Source organism: Equus przewalskii, chromosome 14 (assembly GCF_037783145.1).
Source record: "Equus przewalskii isolate Varuska chromosome 14, EquPr2, whole genome shotgun sequence".
NCBI lineage: Eukaryota > Metazoa > Chordata > Mammalia > Perissodactyla > Equidae > Equus > Equus przewalskii.
In genome coordinates, this window is record NC_091844.1 from 17,803,546 (window position 1) to 17,822,179 (window position 18,634).

The 18,634-nt window shown below is 41.8% G+C and overlaps 1 protein-coding gene across 1 annotated transcript; it reads right to left on the reverse strand.

Moving 5' to 3' along the window:
- Positions 1–3,468: 3,468 nt before the first annotated feature.
- Positions 3,469–12,711, reverse strand: MRPL35 (mitochondrial ribosomal protein L35). Its single transcript, XM_008536962.2, has 4 exons — positions 12,574–12,711; positions 8,125–8,314; positions 7,899–8,043; positions 3,469–3,814 (listed from the first exon to the last, which is right to left on the reverse strand). The coding sequence occupies exons 1-4, from the start codon at positions 12,674–12,676 to the stop codon at positions 3,626–3,628; spliced, it is 627 nt and encodes a 208-aa protein (XP_008535184.2). The 5' UTR covers positions 12,677–12,711; the 3' UTR covers positions 3,469–3,625.
- Positions 12,712–18,634: the final 5,923 nt, after the last annotated feature.

The window sequence follows — 18,634 nt, forward strand, 5'->3', positions numbered from 1 at the left end:
TATCTTTGTAATGTTGGGCTTATGAGGAAAAAGAAAATACTTTTAAAAAATGTGGAAGGTAGCAAGGACTTGAAGCTGAATGCTCATCCACTAACTGGCTTGGTACCTGATGACTTGGCCCCGTGCCTACTGCATAGAAATGTTACAAGGAAAAAAAATTAAATATCAGTGTTTTGAAAACTAGTAGATTACATAAATAAAGACTTGGTAGTATGTTTGTTTTACAAAGGTCACCAGTGGAAACTGGGCAGTTGTGAAAATAGAGTAGTTCATCTGTTAGGCAGTTTAATTCTGCAAACAGATCTTTGGTGCATTGTTTTCCTTCCTGGAACCTGTTTCCTCATCTGCAAATGGGAAGGTATGTGTGCAGGTCCAAAGAGGGTAGTGCACCTGGAGGTGCACTGGGTGGTACGGACACCCTTCACCCCACTGCAGCCCTTGCCTTAAAAATAGGAACAGGCGCACGTAAGCTTCACTGGGTGGTCACAAAGACTTGGAAACTCAAAATTTGAAACATCCAAATGAAACGCTCATTTTCTTTGCCTTTATAGTTCTGCATGTTTGACATGAGGAATGTAAAATAAAGCAGCAGCAGACAGAGCAGCAGATTCAGAGGACGGAAAAGGAGGAGATGGAAAGAAAGGCTGAACAGCCACTCATTCATTCATTTACTGAGCCAAGGCTAACGTCAACAGCACTGAGAGTAACCAGGTTTAAGAGCTGACAAGTAACAGAACAGCAAAGTTCTAAAACTTAAAAGCAGACTTGGTGTGGTGTCCAGAAGTATTTAGCATTTAGAGTGCTCACTTACAGTCACTTGTTGATTTAGATATGAATTTTCATATGCTCTTAGAAGACTCAGAGGAATACACAGGTTTCCAAGGAGCCAGACCTGGGTTCTGTGACTTATTAGCTATATGTTTGTTTAACCTTCTATAAGCCTTCGTTTCCTCAAATCTAAACTAGGGATAAATAATCTCTCCTTTGCAAGGTTGGCATGAGGATTAGCAGTTTTATAGAGACATGCCCATCCCTGTGCTGGACATAGTAGGTGTTCAATAAACTATACTTTTACAGATACTTCAATGTCATTTGGGTAGACCCTTTAATTTAATGAAAGATGTTTTGTTGTCAAGCTATAAAATCAGTGTTGATGATAAGCCCTGCTACCCACAAAACAAAAATCATATAAATGAAAAGTCCCTTCCCCTAACTCGTGTACCCGTCAGCCCGTCTTCCACAGTTCAGCTCTGGATGCCGAGGCCCAGCTGCCCGTCCTTGTCTCTACCTCTCTTGTCCCCGGCCTAGAGGAGAAACCAAGGGGCCCTGAGGCCCCTATAACAGAGACCCTTGTTGTCGATATTTGCACTAGAGAAGGCACGGAGGCGGTGGGAAAGTGTCCTCCTCCTCAGCTTCTCCAGGCACCAGTTCCATCTGCTAGCAGGGCTGAGTGGGAGAGGGCAAGAGCCACGCAGGTGGGAAATGATGTGCAAGCCTAGTAAGTGGTTGGCTTCTGCCATCTCAGAAGTATGAGGAAATGAAAACCCATCAAAACAGAATGCCCTTCCATGCTTCGGGCTCTTACATCTCAAATCAAATGTCTGTGCTTTATTAATTGCTCCCATAAATAGACACACACTTGACCTAGTTTTAGAACACTCATTGTCACCCCTTTTCCTTTTAATGAACACACGCTGGTTTCAAGGAATTCCTCTAACAATCCTAGGCTGACAAACCACAGAATTTCACTTTATCTTGTACCTTATTCTCTTAAGAACAGAGGAACTTCATCTTACCATCAACTATTATATTAAAGGATTTGAAGCAGTACTTGAGGTGTAATTCTATTTAATGATGGTTTTTCAACCAGGCAGAGTGCTCTGCTGTTTGAAAATGCTACCAGAGTCATGTGGGAAGCATTTTCAAACAACAGAGATGACTGGAGGGAGAGCTGAGAACCAGTGCCCTAGACTGTACCCACTCAGCTCCATTTCCCTCAGTGCCTCTTACCTGACCCTCTTCAGGTGAACAGTGCTAAACTAGCATCATTTCTAAAATGATTGAGGTGATTTTCTCCCTTACTTTCTGCAATGTATCTTTGGAAAATTTTGGAAGAAGTTCATCTTCAAAATTAAAAAATATGAAATCTCAAGAGGATAAACGAACTTTTAAAAAATACAGTTATCTTTCAATTCTTGGGTAAAAAGTGTTATTAGTCTTCATTTATACCGCCTCTTCTGTTTCATGAATGGGCGTACTGAAAGGCTATTTTACTTACTCTTCTCTTCATAAAAAATCCTGTTCCAATAAACTAAGTGAGAACTGTTATGAACACAGGAACCTAGTGGAACTAGATGTGTCGCCAGCCCATGCTCGCCCCTAAATGAAACTGCTCACATAACTATGTGTCGTTCTACACAAACCTGCTAACACAACCAAGTGGGCCGGGTGGGCTCCTGACCTAAGAACAGCAATCTCTGTACACTGGTCAGCGACCCCTAATGAGACTTGGTATAAAGAGATAAGCTGGCCCAGTTAGAGGCTCTTGGCAATTAGAGACTGGAGATGGGAGCTGAGGGTCATGATGTAGAAAAGAACCTCAAAGGTGCAAGCTAGAGTTACTAGGAGGCAGCGGAAATCAAGAGTGAGCAAAAGCTGTGAATTAGAGAAGTTGGTGAGGAGAGAGAGAATGGAGCCAGCACTGTACAAAGAACTGAGTCACATGCACAGCAGACCTAAAGCCTAAAGCCCCAGCATTTCCTGCTGCGGAGGCCCCTGGGGGTGACTTGGATCTAGGATCACCCACAACTTCCGCTCTTCCTGAGGGCTGGGGGTAGTTCTGGGTGGGAGATGGGGGTGGTGAGGTAGTTCCCGAGTCCCCAAGTACGTAACCTTAAAATAATGTCGTACTGCTTGAGTTAACTTGTTAGCAATACAGTCTTTTTATGTCTGTCCTAACTTGAGATTCCTTGCAACTAAATAAGCCTAATTGGAACAACTAGTTAAGCCATTACCATCTGTTAAAAATAATCAGAGGCTGGCCTGCTGGCGTAGTGGTTAAGTTCGCATGCTCTGCTTCGCCAGCCTGGGGTTCGTGGGTTTGGATGCTGGGTGCGGACCTACACGCTGCTTATCAAGCCACACTGTGGCAGCATCCCACATACAGAGAAAGATTGGCACAGATGTTAGCTCAGGACCAGTCTTCCTCACCAAAAAAAGAGGGGGGCTGGCCCCACAGCTAAGTGGTCAAGGCCATGAATTCCGCTTCGGCAGCCCAGGGTTCACCAGTTCAAATCCTGGGCACAGACCTACGCACCGCTCATCAAGCCATGCTGTGGTGGCATCCCACATAGAAGAACTAGAATGACCTACAACTAGGATGTACAACTATGTATTGGGGCTTTGGGGAGCAAAAAAAAATTTTTTTAACTTCCATTTCCCTGAACAAATCTGGAAATGTTTAATCCATTAAGTTTTAAAACTTTGGTAAGTTTAATGTTGGTATTATATGTTTCCATATCAGTTGGTACAATTTACGTCAAGTTTTATACTATTTCACTTTTGCAAAGACATCATATACACAAAGATACACATTCAACAACTGGGAAATCATAAAACTTTTGATCTATACTTTCAGGTTTGTCCGATCATGATACTTCTGATAAGGATCATCAGCATACCAGTTTCGCCTCTTCCAGAAGGACGTTGTCATTTTATCTAAGAGCTTACTTTGAGTTTTATTGCAGAACACAAACTCCCTTAAGCGTCTTTTTCTTGCAGTCGTCTTTTTCCATAATTTTTTCTTATAACCAGCCTGTTAGATAATATTAGAAAGACATTTAGAACATTCTATCATATAGGAAACAGATATCGTCATTACTTATGGTTTATAGGTCCAATGGGAACAAAGACCAGACTTTCATGGGAGCTAGTAGGTTTTTCAGAAAGATGTCATTCTCAATGCGGGGTAGATAGAGAAAGATGTGTTGTTTAAAAAAGAAATACTGGGGCTGGCCCAGAGGTGTAGTGGTTAAGTTCGCAGGCTCCACTTTGGCAGACCAGGATTTGCAGGTTCGGATCCGGGGTGCAGACCTAGCACCCCTTGTAAACCACACTGTGGCGGCATCCCACATAAAACAGAGGAAAATTGGCACAGAGGTTAGCTCAGCGACAATCTTCCTCAAGCAAAAAGGAAGATTAGCAACAGATGTTAGCTCAGGGCCAATCTTCCTCACGCACACAAAAAGAAATATTAATAATTTCATATTTTGAAAAAAGATTATTTAAATTAAAACCACAGAAAATAAGCTAAATAAATCTTTGTGGCTGGTGAAGTACAGGGTAATGATATATAAGTATAATAGCTAACTTTATATGCATTACTTTATTATCTCTTTGACAACCTTCAACAACAACATATTATTATTCTCATTTTACAGATTAAAGAGAAACAGCCATTGATTAGAGAAGGTAAGTAGCAGAGAACTACTAAGAGAATAGGAGTCAGAGAACTAGTAAGAGTTCTTAACCACTACACTACTATTTTTCCTAATGTGGAGGAGGATGAAGGGTACACCAGCTAGGTTTGTAACATTTATGTTCATTTAAGGGGTTAAGAGTTACAAGGGCTGAGAAGCACAGTTCTCAAATACATTGCTTCATTTATTCCTTTCACACACTAGGGATCAATTTCTATAGTAAGTAATTTTCTAAGGAATAATGAATACAGTACAATATTATTAGGAGTGGTGAAGGAACGGTTAACCCACATGTCTAACCCAGGACTGCCATATACACCATCCACACATCACTGATTTTGAAGAATTTTTGAAGAAACAGAAAATTAGACTGAATATAAAAACTGTAATCATAGCCTGTTTAAAGTAGAAGAGACCTTAGCTACCACCCAGGTTAATGCCTAGCTAAAACACAGAGTATGTTACAGGGGAGGTGAGACTAGAATCCAAGCTATTGAAAGAGCCTTGGGTCCTTTCCAGCCATGGGCTCTTTCGGGCACCACACTAATTGAACAAAACCACAGCTCTCTGCTGAGAAGTGCTTTGGGTTTCTGCCATGCCTTAGTGTCATCACTGTGACCAGCAACTGCTATAGTACAGTGATGCTCAGATATAATGAAAGCTTATCTAAAAGTTCTGGTTTAAAATGCCAGAGACTAGATTTTTACTATTCATTGCTTACAATTTTAATTGAAAGATTCAAACCAAAATCCCCATGTTTGTGTAAAAGCTTTCTAGTTTGCAAGCCAGACTGGGTCCCTGTGGATCTCTGACTTAAGACAGCTAATTTGCTGTCCTAGCCAGCCCTGGTGGTCTAGTGGTTAAGATCCAGTGCTCTCACTATTATAGCCCAGGGTTCATTTCCCAGTCAGGGAACCACACCACCCATCTCTTGGTTGTTGTACTATGGTGGCTGCGTGTTGCCGTGATGCTGAAAGCTACGCCACTAGTATTGCAAATACCAGTGGGGTCACCCTGCTGGACAGGTTCAGCAGAGTTTCCAGACTAGCACAGACTAGTCAGAAGGACCTGGCCACCCACTTCTGAAAAAACCGGCCACAGAAACCCCATAAATAACAGCAGAGCATTGTATGATACAGCGTGGGAAGGTGAGAGGATGGCACTAAAAGACCAAGCAGGTTCTGCTTTGCTCTACACAGGGCTGCTAGGAGTTGGAATCAACTAGATGACACTAACAACAATTTGCTGTCCTGCCTACCATGACCAGTATCCTCTGAAGATTATTCTGTGGAATGTAACCACTGTGAAAATGCTTGAAACTTTTTAGACAATCTCTAGGTTCAGAAATGGCAAGGAAGAAATAAACAATAAAAATTAGGGGGGCCAGCCCCATGGCCGAGTGGTTAAGTCTGCACGCTCCACTTTGGCGGCCTAGGGTTTCCCCGGTTCGGATCCTGGGCACGGACATGGCACTGCTCATCAGGCCATGCTGAGGCAGCGTCCCACATAGCACAGCTAGAAGCACTCACAACTAACATATACAACTATGTACTGGGGGGCTTTGGGGAAAAAAAGAAGATTGAAAAAAAAAGATTGGCAACAGATGTTAGCTCAGGTGCCAAAAGGTAAAAAACAATAAAAATTAGGGATATGTGGATGAAAGTGTGCTGCAGAAAACACTTTCAGTTTTTATACATTAATATAAATTAACCCACCCAGATCTTCTTAAAATTAGGTTTTGATGAAGTAAGCCATTCAGCATACGGAATACGTTTTGGGGCCCTGGATGGGGACTAGGTATTATGACTGAAGAATTTGATCAGGTCCCTTACAATACAAGGATTTCAGGGCCCAATAAAAGGGACGTGGAGGGGCTGGCCGTGGCTTAGTGGTTAAGTTTGGCATGCTCTGCTTTTGCAGCCCGGGTTTGGTTCCCAGATGTGGCCCTACACCACTCATCCATGGCCATCTGTGGCAGTGACCCAAATAGAAAATAAAGAAAGACTGGCACAGATGTTGGCTCAGGGCAAATCTTCCTCAGCAAAAAAAAAAAAAAAAAAAAAAAATGTGGAAAGGCAGGCAAGGAAAACTACCCATTTCATTTTATCTAGGGCCAGATGAGGACCTGGAAATAATTAGTATGATAACAAAGGGGAGGAAATGTTTCCAATGGTCTAAAATTCACAAAATTCTAAACAAGTTATACTTAGTTCAGCTACTTAGGGATTACAAGAGCTTCTACTGACCAGTGTAGGAAACTAACTATAGTCATGTGTCACATAATGACAGGGATATACTCTGAGAAATGTGTTGTTAAGTGATCTGGTTGTTATGTGAACATCACAGAGCATACTTACACAAACCTAGATGGTACAGCCTACTACACACGTAGTCCATAGGGTACTGATCTTATGGGACCACTATCGTATATGCAGTTGACCAAAATGTCATTATGTGGTGCATGACTGTACCAATTATTCCAATGAAGAAATGAGCTGAGAGTTCCAATCAACCTATTTATCTACAAATTTAGGATTGTTTATAAGATTGGGGATAATCCTTTCAACCTTTTAAATAGTGAGAAAGTTCTACCAATTATTTATTTTATTTTTACAGACAAATTTTGATCTTTAAAGAATCATTTGTTAACTTCTAAGTAGTAAAAGGGAATTAGGATTTGAATAGTTATCAAAACTCAAAGGTGGTTCTGCAAAACTCTGGTCTTCAGCTGCTTTCTAATTATTAGCTACTCTGTTTCTGTGAGTAAGGATATGAGTGAAAAAGCCCACATTCACACTCACAACACGTGTTATGGGAGAGGACAGAGCAGTAATGTGTCAGAGTCTCCCTTGGAGGCTGTGGTCGTTGGCCAAAGTAGTATTAGAGTTCTGTCTGATATGGTCACCAGGCATACACACCAATGGAGAGAAAAGCTTATAAAGTTAAAAAAAAAAAAGTGTATGTGGGATTAATGTTCTGCCATAAAGATTAAACCACCTGGAGAATCCAATCCAAGGCAAGCTGAAAAGCTCTTCAGTCCCCACATCTGAGCCACACGGCAGCAGGCTGCTCCACTGCTGTAACACTCTAGGCTTAACCAGAGCCCCCTCCCCCCAGGTTATTACACTGCGGGTTTCAAAGGGCTTCAGGTACCCATCAGATAAGCCAGACATGTACAAGACTTCAGATGAGCCTGTCCTACAGTGAAGACCTTTGCCGTTGGAACACTATTTTGTCTTATGAATGCTTAAACGTGTTTTCTTCACGTGGATTCGCTTACATGAAGAGATGCCCACCAGCACAGCTCTGTAAAAGTTATCGGTAAAACAGGAGGAAGATATGTCAGTGAACAGGCTAATTCTGCCTCACTCTCATCTGCTCACACTCCTTTTTCACTCAAGTAACAGTGTGAAGACTCACCTTCCTCCGTAGCCACAGGCCAGAATGAAGTCGAAGAAACCTATAGATGACAGCTTTCACAGTCTTTCTCTTGCCTTTTCGCGAACTGAAGTAGGTTACAGTTCTGACTGGCAGCTTCAGGATATTTGGAAGCAAGGGGGCCACTCTAAAACATATTTAAAAAATTTAAATTTAGCAATAAATTTCAGAAATGTTGTCCCGTTCTGTTCACTGAAATATACTCTACCTATTGAAGACTGTTGCAGTATGCCCGCATGTCAGGTTTCTGACACATGTGATGAGTCTGGGAGCAGAGGAAACAACCGGTGTCTGAAGAGGACTAAAATGTCGGGTGGACAGTGCAGAACCGAGACAGGCATTCTTGGCACAGTTTCGATAGGCTGAAGACGCCAAAACATTCAGGGGCCGTAAGATTCCTGTTAAGAGAGAGAAGCATACGAGCTCAACATGAAGCTCCCAAATATGCATACGGACATTTAAAATTGAGTAATGTATCAAAGCAACCAAGTGTTTACATAATTAACGTGTCCTGAGCGTGAGACTCACTTGTGGAACTCCTGACCAACTTTACTGAGGTGCAACCTACATACCACAGAATTACCCATTTCTGTACAATTGAATGCTTTTTAGTAAATTTAGACAGATGTGCAACCATCACCACAATCCAGTCTGACGTGTCCTAGTTTTATGCTCAACAGTAGGGAACGAAATAAATGTAACAGTAATTCCCACCTGCCAGATCTTATACCCTGATGAGACAGAACCCTACCACATGCTGCCACGGCAGGGCAGAGACACGAAAGCCTGAAAACTCCATGGAGAGACAACAGAGTGGCAAGAACAGGATTCATACAGGGGAGAGGAAGATTGGCATAGATGTTAGCTCAGGGCCAGTCTTCCTCAGAAAAAGAGGAGGACTGGCAGCAGTTAGCTCAGGGCTAATCTTCCTCAAAAAAAAAAGAAAGAAAAAGAAAAAGAAAAAAAAAAGGCAAGGAGGCTGAAACAAATTCATGACATTTGGCGTGGCCACTGGACCTGCCAGAGGCTGAGTACCGCCTGCCCGACTGTACTGGAGCTGCCAGGGGAGAAGCAGTGAGAGATAAGGCGGGCAGATCACGGACGGCACAGACGTGTGGACAAAACAGTCGTCTTTATCTGTCCTGGACACTATTGCCAGACTAAGAGGGCAAGGCTGCAAAGCAGACTCACTCAGAGCCGTGACTCCACTCGTAGACTCTGATCGACTCTAGTACGAGACTCGAGAATGTGCCCCTTGGAAAAGCTCCACAGGATGATGGAAATGTCCCAAAACTGCACTGTAGTGATGGTTGCACAACTCACTAAATTTACAAAAAATCATCTAATTGTACACATAAAACAGGTAATTTTGTGGTATATAAATTATACCTCAGTGGTTGGTTAAAAAAAAGAAACTCCAGGGGCCAGCCCGGTGGTGCAGCGGTTAAGCTCGCACATTCCACTTCAGCGGCCTGGGGTTCACCAGTTTGCATCCCGAGTGCGGACATGGCACCACTCATCAAGCCATGCTGTGGTAGGCATCCCACATATAAAGTAGAGGAAGATGGACATGGATGTTAGCTCAGGGCCAGGCTTCCTCAGCAAAAAGAAGAGGATTGGCAGCAGATGTTAGCTAATCTTCCTCACAAAAACAGAAAAGAAACTCCAGAGGTGAGTCTGATGCTCAGCCAGGGCTTAGAACCACTGCTTTACTGTCCACTGCCTGATTTCACATAACAAATGAGGGACAGTGTGGTGCAGAAGAGAAGTGCCAGTGTTTGAGTCAGACTGTTTGGGTTCATATTCTAGCTCTACTACTTACTAGCTGTGTGACCATGGGCAAGTTACTTAACCTTTCTGTGCCCCAGTTTCCTCAAATTTAAATGAGGTTAATCGTAGGGGAGGTAATGAGATAAAACATGTAAGGTGCTAGGAAGAGTGCTTGGCACAGAAAAAACATTTAATGAATGCTAAGAGTACATAATAAAAACATGCTGAGGAATGCTTAGCAAAGATGGTATAATGTTAACAAGTGGCAGAAGGAAGACAATACTTAAAACCTTTATTCTGCTTTTCTGTTTTCCATCAAAGATAATTTTCAAACTGAAAAAGGTCGCATAAACATTAACGAGTTAGCTGAAATTTAAGATTCAAGACACTGGTGAGAGAGCCCTTACACCGGGCCCTTTGCAAGTCAAGTTCTCTACTCAAGGCCAGCATTTGAGTCTCCAGGTATAAATAATTTATACCTGAAAGAATTGAAAATATTTGCAGACATGCTTACAAGCCAGGAGGCAACCTTTGAAAGATTAAGTCAATCAAAGAGGAAGATTATAGACAAGAAAATGTCCTAATTTCCATGGGTCATCAGAGCTTGATATGTCTCAGTTAAGAAATAAAAACCAAAAACTTTCAGAAATTCTTGAAAACCAGCCCTGAAGGAAGTGAGCAGATAGAGTCTAGAACATATAAATGGGTAAACTACCGGCTCATCTGTAGGAGAAAATGTTAGAATGGATAAATAAATAGGAAGTGCACAGGAAAAAAAACATATTGTCAACTGACAGTGAAATGTTCCTTAAAAACAACTCCATTTTGGGGTCAGCCCGGTGGCACAGCAGTTAAGTGCGCACATTCTGCTTCTGTCAGCCCGGGGTTCGCCGGTTTGGATCCCGGGTGCGGACATGGCACCCCTTGGCACGCCATGCTGCGGTAGGCGCCCCACATATAAAGTAGAGGAAGATGGGCATGGATGTTAGCTCAGGGCCAGTCTTCCTCAGCAGAAAGAGGAGGATTGGCAGCAGATGTTAGCTCAGGGCTGATCTTCCTCAAAAGGAAAAAAAAAAGACAAGGACAATAAATTCAAGTTGAGGAAAATAAGAACTTCTTTTCATCAAAAGATACTTTAAATAAACTAAAAAGGCAAGCCAGAGTGGGATATTAGAAGCACACTTAAATGAGAAAGGACACATATAAAGAACTACTATAAATCAATAAGACAAACAACTTAATAGAAAAATGGGGAAAATATTTAAGTGGATATTTCATAAAAGAAATTCAAATGGCCAATACACATGTGTAAAGATATTCTGGCTCAGGGATATGCTATTTAAACCACACTGAGACACCACTAAATACCCACTGGTTTGACAAAAATGTGTAGGTCTAACAATACCAACTGTTGGTGAGGGTGTGGAGCATACAGCGCCGGGGCGACTTTAAATAAGCACATCACTTTGGCAGTATCAGGTAATGCTGAACATATACATACTCTCTGAGCACTTCCACAGCTAGTTTTCTATGCACACACACACAGCTTAGAGAAATTCTTGCACTCATGTACCAGGACACAAGGTCAATCAGCTTTGTATCTAATTGCCCCAAAATGGAAACACCCAAATGCCCATCAATAGCAAACTGGAGAACTGTGGGGTGTTCACACAGAGACTATTAAACAGCAATGAGAAAGCACTACAGCTACATTAAAAAAAAAAAAATGAATGAATTTCACGAAGTAAAAGAAGACACAAGAGTACAAACTGTGTGATTCCATTCATGTATAGTACATAATAGGTGGAACTAAACAATGTTACATAGAGATGCTCACGTAGATGTTAAAACTGTTACAGGAAAAAAAACAAGCTAAGAATAAAATGAAGATAGTGTTTATATTTGGCGGAAATGGGGAATTTTGATTGGGGAGGCACACAAGGGTGGAGAAGAGGCTCCTGGTAGTGTTCCATGTCCTGATCTGGGTGTTAGTTATACGGATGTTTGCTTCAGAGTTCTTTGTGAAGCCACTCATGTATGTTACATAAATTTCTCTTTATGTTATATTTCACAATTTAAAAATAGCCCACATAAACAAGCTATTCTGAAACAGTTGGAAAATTTACATCGCAGGTTTTTTCTTATTTCCACTCTTCTTCCACAGAATTTTATCCTATTTTGTATGAAAGTAATTTACTGATAATCTTATCATATTTGAATTGATCTTTAACTGTTTGCAAAAGCCCTTAGAGTGAACGCAACTTAATTTAGTTACTTCACTCCTGTCACCTCTCTCAGTCAAAAATCCTTATGCCTGCCGGGGGCTGAGCGCACAAGACAGCCACATTCCCTGCGTGTTTTGTGAATCTCTCGCGTACGAGCTTACGACGCATATGCCAGGCGCTACGCAAAGCCCTATATGTGCGCGAGCTCATTTAGTCCTCAGGCAGATGGTATTATCCCCATTTTGGAGTTGTAGAACCTGAAATTCAGAGAAATTAAGTACCTTTTCAAGGTCAAAGGTCGTGAGTGGCGGGTCCTTGACTCTAAATCAGAAAGTCAGGTGGGACTTGTCTGTCTCCTCGCCCCCTCCGCCCCAGTTCCTCTGATCTGTTTTATGGGGAAGGCTTCTGGGGAAGGCTAGGAGCCGGTAGAGAAGCAGAAACTGCGGGACGCGCGAGTTCGCGAGGCTCCAAGTCTCGGGGATCTCCGGGGCCGGCGGCCGAATATAGGCCGCCCTGGAGAAATTTTGGAACCCTCTAGCCTCACATAACGACCCTCTCCCCTTTTTTTTCCCCTGTAAACCTCCACGCTAAACGCCCACTGTATCCTGCGCCAGTCTCCCCTTCTGCGAGGGCAAAAATCGAGCGCGTCGCTTTCTACTGACCTGACACAGCTCTCACGGCACCGGCAAAAGCAGGGGCCGCCATCTTGCTACCCCGTCCTACGGCAGCCGCATTGGGTCTAAAAGCTTCAGGGCAAAGGGGCATCAAGGAAAGTAATTCCGGTGGAGTCAGGGAAGGGGAAAAAAAATGAACAAAGGAATGGTTAAGCTAACCTGTATTGAATGTCTTCTATATGCCTTCACCTTCATCGCTGTAAAACAAGTACCTATACAATACTGGCTGGCATATAGTGGGCTCTCAATAAACTTTTACTGAACATTTGATTAAAAGATCTATTTAGGAGAAATATCTGTGCAGATTTCTTGCCCATTTTTTAATTGGGTGGTTGGTTTTTTTGTTGTTGAGATGTATGAATTCTTTGTATATTTTGGGTGTTAACCCCTTATCTGACATATGGCTTGCAAACATCTTCTATCAATTGTTAGGTTGTCTTTCCGTTTTGTTGATCGTTTCCTTTGCTGTGCAGAAGCTCTTTAATTTGATGTAGTCACATTTGTTTATTTTTTCTATTGTTTCCCTTGCCTGGTCAGACATAGTATTTGAAAAATGCTGGTAAGACCCATGTCAAAGAGCGTACTGCCTATGTTTTTTTCTAGAAGTTTTAGGGTTTCAGGTCTTACATTCAACCAACAGGCACATGAACAGATGTTCAACACCATTAACTATCAGGGAAATGTGAATCAAAACTACAATGAGATATCACCTCACTCCAGTCAGAATGGCTATAGTTAACAAGACAGGAAACAACAAGTGTTAGAGAGGATGTGGAGAGAAGGGAACCCTCGTACACTGCTAGTGGGAGTGCAAACTGGTGCAGCCACTATGGAAAACAGTATGGAGTTTCCTCAGAAAATTAAGAACAGGTCTGCCATATGATCCAGCTATTCCACCGCTGGGTGGAATAGAACTTGAAAACACAAATGCATAAAGATACATGCATCTTTTATGTTCATTGCAGCGTTATTCACAATAACCAAGACTTGGAAGCAACCTAGGTGCCCACCAAGGGACAAGAGGATAAAGATGTGGTAAGTATACACAGCGGAATACTACTCAGCCATAAGAAATGATGCAATCTGGCCATTTTTGACAACATGGATGGAACTTGAGGGCATTATGCTATGTGAAATGTCAGAGGGAGAAAGTCAAATATCGAATAACTTCACTCATAAGTAGAAGATAAAAATAACAACAGGGGCCGGCCGGGAGGCACAGCAGTTAAGTTCACATATTCTGCTTCGGTGGCCCAGGGTTCGCTGGTTTGGTTCCCGGGTGTGGACCTAGGCACTGCTTGTCAAGCCACACTGTGGCAGGCATCCCACATATGATGTAGAGGAAGATGGGCACAGATGTTAGCTCAGGGCCAGTCTTCCTCAGCAAAAAGAAGAGGATTGGTGCCAGATGTTCGCTCAGGGCTAATCTTCCTCAAAAACAACAACAACAACAACAAACAAACACATAGCAACAGAGATTGGATTAGTGGTTACCAAAGGGGAAGAGGGGAGGGAGAAGGGCGAAAGGGGTGATGAGGTGCATGTGTATGGTGATGGCTTGTAATTAGTCTTTGGGTGGTGAACATGATGTAATCTACACAGAATTCAAAATATATTATGATGTACACCTGAAAGTTGTATAGTGTTATAATCCAATGTTACTGCAATAAAACAAAAAGAATAAACAAAAATTAAGTTAAACCAAAAAAAAAATGAGATCTATTTAGGGGGCTGGCCTAAGGCTGAGTGGTTATGCTCATGAGCTCCGCTTTGGCAGCCGGGTTCGCAAGTTCGATCCTGGGCATGGACATACACATTGGTCACCAAGCCATGCTGTGGTGGCATCCCACATAGAAGAACTAGAATGACTTAGAACTAGGATATACAATTATGTACTGGGACTTTAGGAAGAAAAAAAAGAGAGAGAGTAAGACTGGCAACAGATATTAGCTCAGGGCCAATCTCTCAAAAAAAGAAAGATCTATTTAAAATACAAAATATATTTGAAACACAATTTCTTTATGCTCATTTTATTATTTGAGGCAATAAAACTTATTATCCTTCCAAAGCTGGTAGATGTTAGGCTAAATGAATGGGAAATAGCAATGTTATTAAAAATATATTTTTTTTAATTGAATGCCACTATAATCAAATGAAAGTAAATATCCTCAGGATATCACACATGCACATTTCTTTCTAATCAATAACACTGATTGTCTGTCATTTGGTAGAACAGCATCTCAACTTTTCCTGAACAATTCTATGTTCCTTATTTTATTCCTAAGAATTAGTGATCATACATTTTTTTCTAATGTTCATTCAAACAGGAAAAAAACCCAACAAATCACTCTGCCATGCTTGTTGCCAAAGATATTTCATACATATACTATAAACACTATTTACCGGTTGAAAAGTGTCCAACACTGCGTCTTAAGGAGTTCACGTTTAATAAGGAGACAAGTACAGAACATAAATACAAGGCAGATAAATGACTAATAGGGGCAGTTCAAGTTAAGGAGAGAAGGCTTCTGGTTGGAGTGATCAGGGATGAGGAGGTAGAATATAAAGATGGGTCTTAAAGAATGGGGAAGATTTTAACAAGGACAAGATCATTCTTGGCAGTAAGAACACCAAGGGCTAAGGTGAGAAGAGAGGGAACCAAGACAGAAAGACACAGGATTTATTTAGAGCAGAGGTTCTTAAACTTTTTGGTCTTAGAATCTCTTTACATGCTTAAAAACTGAGGACCCCAAAGAATTTTTAATTATATGGATTATATCTATTAGTATTTACTCTATTGGAAATTAAAATTGAGAAAAGTTTAAAACTCTTACTGTATTAGTTTCCTATTGCTGCTATAAGAAATTACCATGAACTTAGTGGCTTGAAACATCACAAATTTATTCTTACAGTTCTGTAGGTCAGAAGTTCAAAATGGGTTTCATAAGGCTAAAATCAAGCTCCAGGGCTGTGCTCCTTCAGGAGGCTCTCTTTCCTTGCCTTTTCCAGGTTCTAGAGGCTTGTGGTCTCCTTCCTTCTTCAAAGCCAGCAATCACATCACTCTGATGACTGCTTCCATTGTCACAGACCCTCCTGCCTTCCTCTTTCACTCATAAAGACTCTTGTGATTACTTTGAGCCCATACAGATAGTCTAGGATAGTCTCCTCATCTCAAGATTTTTTCTTTTTTTTTTGGTGAGGAAGACTGCCAGATTGGCCCTGAGCTAACATCTGTTGCCATTCTTTCTCTTTTTGCTTGAGGAAGATTGGCCCTGAGCTAACATCTGTGCCAACCTTCCTCTATTTTTTCTATGTGGGACACTGCCACAGCACGGCTTGATGAGCCATATGTAGGTCCATGCCCAGGATCCAAACTGGTGAACTCCGGGCTGCAGAAGCAGAGTGCGTGAACTTAACAGCTATGACACTGGGCTGGCCCCTCAAGATTCTTAATTTAATTGCATCTGCAGATTTTTGTCATGTAACGTAACATAGTTACAAGTTCCAGGGATTAGGAGAATGTGGACATATTTGGGGATAATTATTCTGCCTATGGCACTTATTAATTCATTTTAAACAAGTATAGACCTATTAGGTTAGCATAAATATTTTTATGAAAAATAACTATTCCAAGATAAAAACAATCAGTGGGAAGAGTGGCATTGTTTAACCTTTTAGCAAAACTCTTTAAGGTCTGGCTTAATAGAAAGCTGGATTCTGAAATTTGCTTATGCCGTCAATCTGTTGCAATATCACTTGTCATATAGCCTCTGGAAAACTCTGCTGTACAATTATGAGATGAGTGAAAACAGCAAATAATATCTTAATATTATGAAGGTAGTTTTGATTTTATGGACCCTCTGAAAGGGTTTCAGTTTCCCCAGAGAGTCCCAGATCACACTATGGGAACCAGTGAGAGGGTTACATTTCAGTTTCTCTGGGTTATAGGGTATATAGGTGGGTGATAAGCTTGGACTATTGTGGCTATCTTTTTTTTTTTTTTAAAGATTGGCACCTGAGCTAACAACTGTTGCCAATCTTTTTTTTTTCCCCCCTGCTTTTTTCTTCCCAAATCCCCCTAGTATATAGTTGTATATTTTAGTTGTGGGTCCTTCTAGTTGTGGCATGTGGGACATCACCTCACCGTGGCCTGATGAATGGTGCCATGTCTGTGCCCAGGAACCGAACCCAGCAAAACCCTGGGCCAGCGAAGCGGAGTGTGTGAACTTAACCACTCGGCCACTGGGCCAGCCCCCTATTGTGGCTATCTTGATCTCCCACCTAAGGTAGCCACTTTGAGCCTTAAACATTCGCATATGCTGAAAAAGTCCTCTGAGACATTTCATGAAGGCTCCTTGAATTGGCAGTGGGAGTCACTGCACATTTTTGAACAGGGAAGTGACTTAAATTTCTGAGTTACTTTAAAAGAATTCATTTCTTTTTTTTGGAGTTTTTTCCCCCCTCCCCAAAGCCCCAGTACATAGTTGTATATTCTAGTTGTAAGTCCTTCTAGTTCTTCTATGTGAGCCTTCGCCACAACATGGCAACTGTCAGGAGTGGTGTGGTTCCCAGAAGAGAAAACCAATCGGGGGGCACCAAAGTGGATTGTGCCAAACTTTAACCACTAGGCCATCAGGGCTGCCTCAGGAGAGTTCATTTTAAAGCAAAAAAATTTTCATAAATTGCATGTGGAGAATGAGGATTAAGGACTTGGTTAAATGAGAGGTTAGGAAACCATAGAAATTAATTTTGGAGTTTGAGATCTTGAAGCTGGAGAAGTTGCTAATGATATGCCCACTCAAGGTGTGGCAGTGCCATACATGGCTGGAGCAGACTGAAATTGCACACTGGCATTGAGAAGTGTATGGGCAAGGTATTAGTTAGAAAAGTCATCACCCTGGCCTGACTCAGCATGACGGCAGTGGGTAGGGATGAGGTGGGGAGACTGCAATTCAATTGCTAAAATTACTCAAAAAAGATGGGACACTGCTCTGGAGACTGTTAGGTGATGAGGATATGAAATAGAGAGTATAACGTAATTACTAAAGTACCCTGAAAAGTATTGAACATATACAAACACAAGGAATTATTTGATTTTAGATGACTTTCAAATCCATTTCTCCATTTTACAAATGGGATCAGTAGTGTTGTCTACTGCTAAGGAGAACACCATATTACCATACAATGGTAATACATGACCTAGTTAAGACTTGAAAGTACTTTGCAAACACAATACATATACAAGTCATTTAGTGTCTATGATATTGTGATAAGATCATTATTAGTACTAATAGTATTGAATACTGTGTTCAACATTTAACAAGTGGTACCTTAATAGTGGACTCAGGGGAATACTTCGCGATGCAGGCTCAGAGAGTCGAGGAGTCGAAAGATTTCTTGGACTCTCAAGGTCTGACAGTAGTGCTCTTCTCAGAGAACAGCATGGGAACAGGACCCACGGGCAGGAAGAGCTGCAATGGGTTGAGGGTAGGGCTAAATTTATAAGGCATAGGTATATGAGTTATTTCTTTACGTGACAAAGGAGAGATCATGAAAAAAATTGTTAAAATGACATCAGTGCAGGTGGGGTCTGGTTATTGGGTGGTCCTATAACTTGCGATGGGAATCAGGTCAGATCAGGTCAGGACGTCCTGTGCTTCCCGCAGGATGATGTAGATCGGTAAGTAGGGCAGACGCCTTGATCCTCCTCACTTTGAACAGTGCTTCTGCCCTGACCTCTTTATCTTCCAATCCATCCCACAGATTGCAACCAAAATTATCTTTCTAAAATAAAAAATTGGTGGAGAAAGTAGCGTGGTTTAATCTGGAAGGAGTAGAAGCTGTGGAACCGGAAGAATCTGGGTTTCTATGCCTGTTCGGCCACTTATTAGATACGTGAACGACACATTCCGCACAAAGGTCTCTCCTGTGTTCCTCCACCCAGCCTCCCGCAAATGGATGGCTCTCAAAGAACGGCTGTCAAACGAAACAAACGGCAAACCGAGACACCACCATTGTTTACATAACTTTGGCCAAATCGATTCCCTTC

Coding starts and splice junctions, on each gene's coding strand:
- MRPL35 (XM_008536962.2), bottom strand. CDS start 12,676: ATGCCCCTTTGCCCTGAAGCTTTTAGACCCAATGCGGCTGCCGTAGGA. Junction 8,315..12,573: donor TGCCGTGAGAGCTGTGTCAG/GTCAGTAGAAAG, acceptor CTCTCTTAACAG/GAATCTTACGGCCCCTGAAT. Junction 3,815..7,898: donor GCCTGTGGCTACGGAGGAAG/GTGAGTCTTCAC, acceptor ATTATCTAACAG/GCTGGTTATAAGAAAAAATT.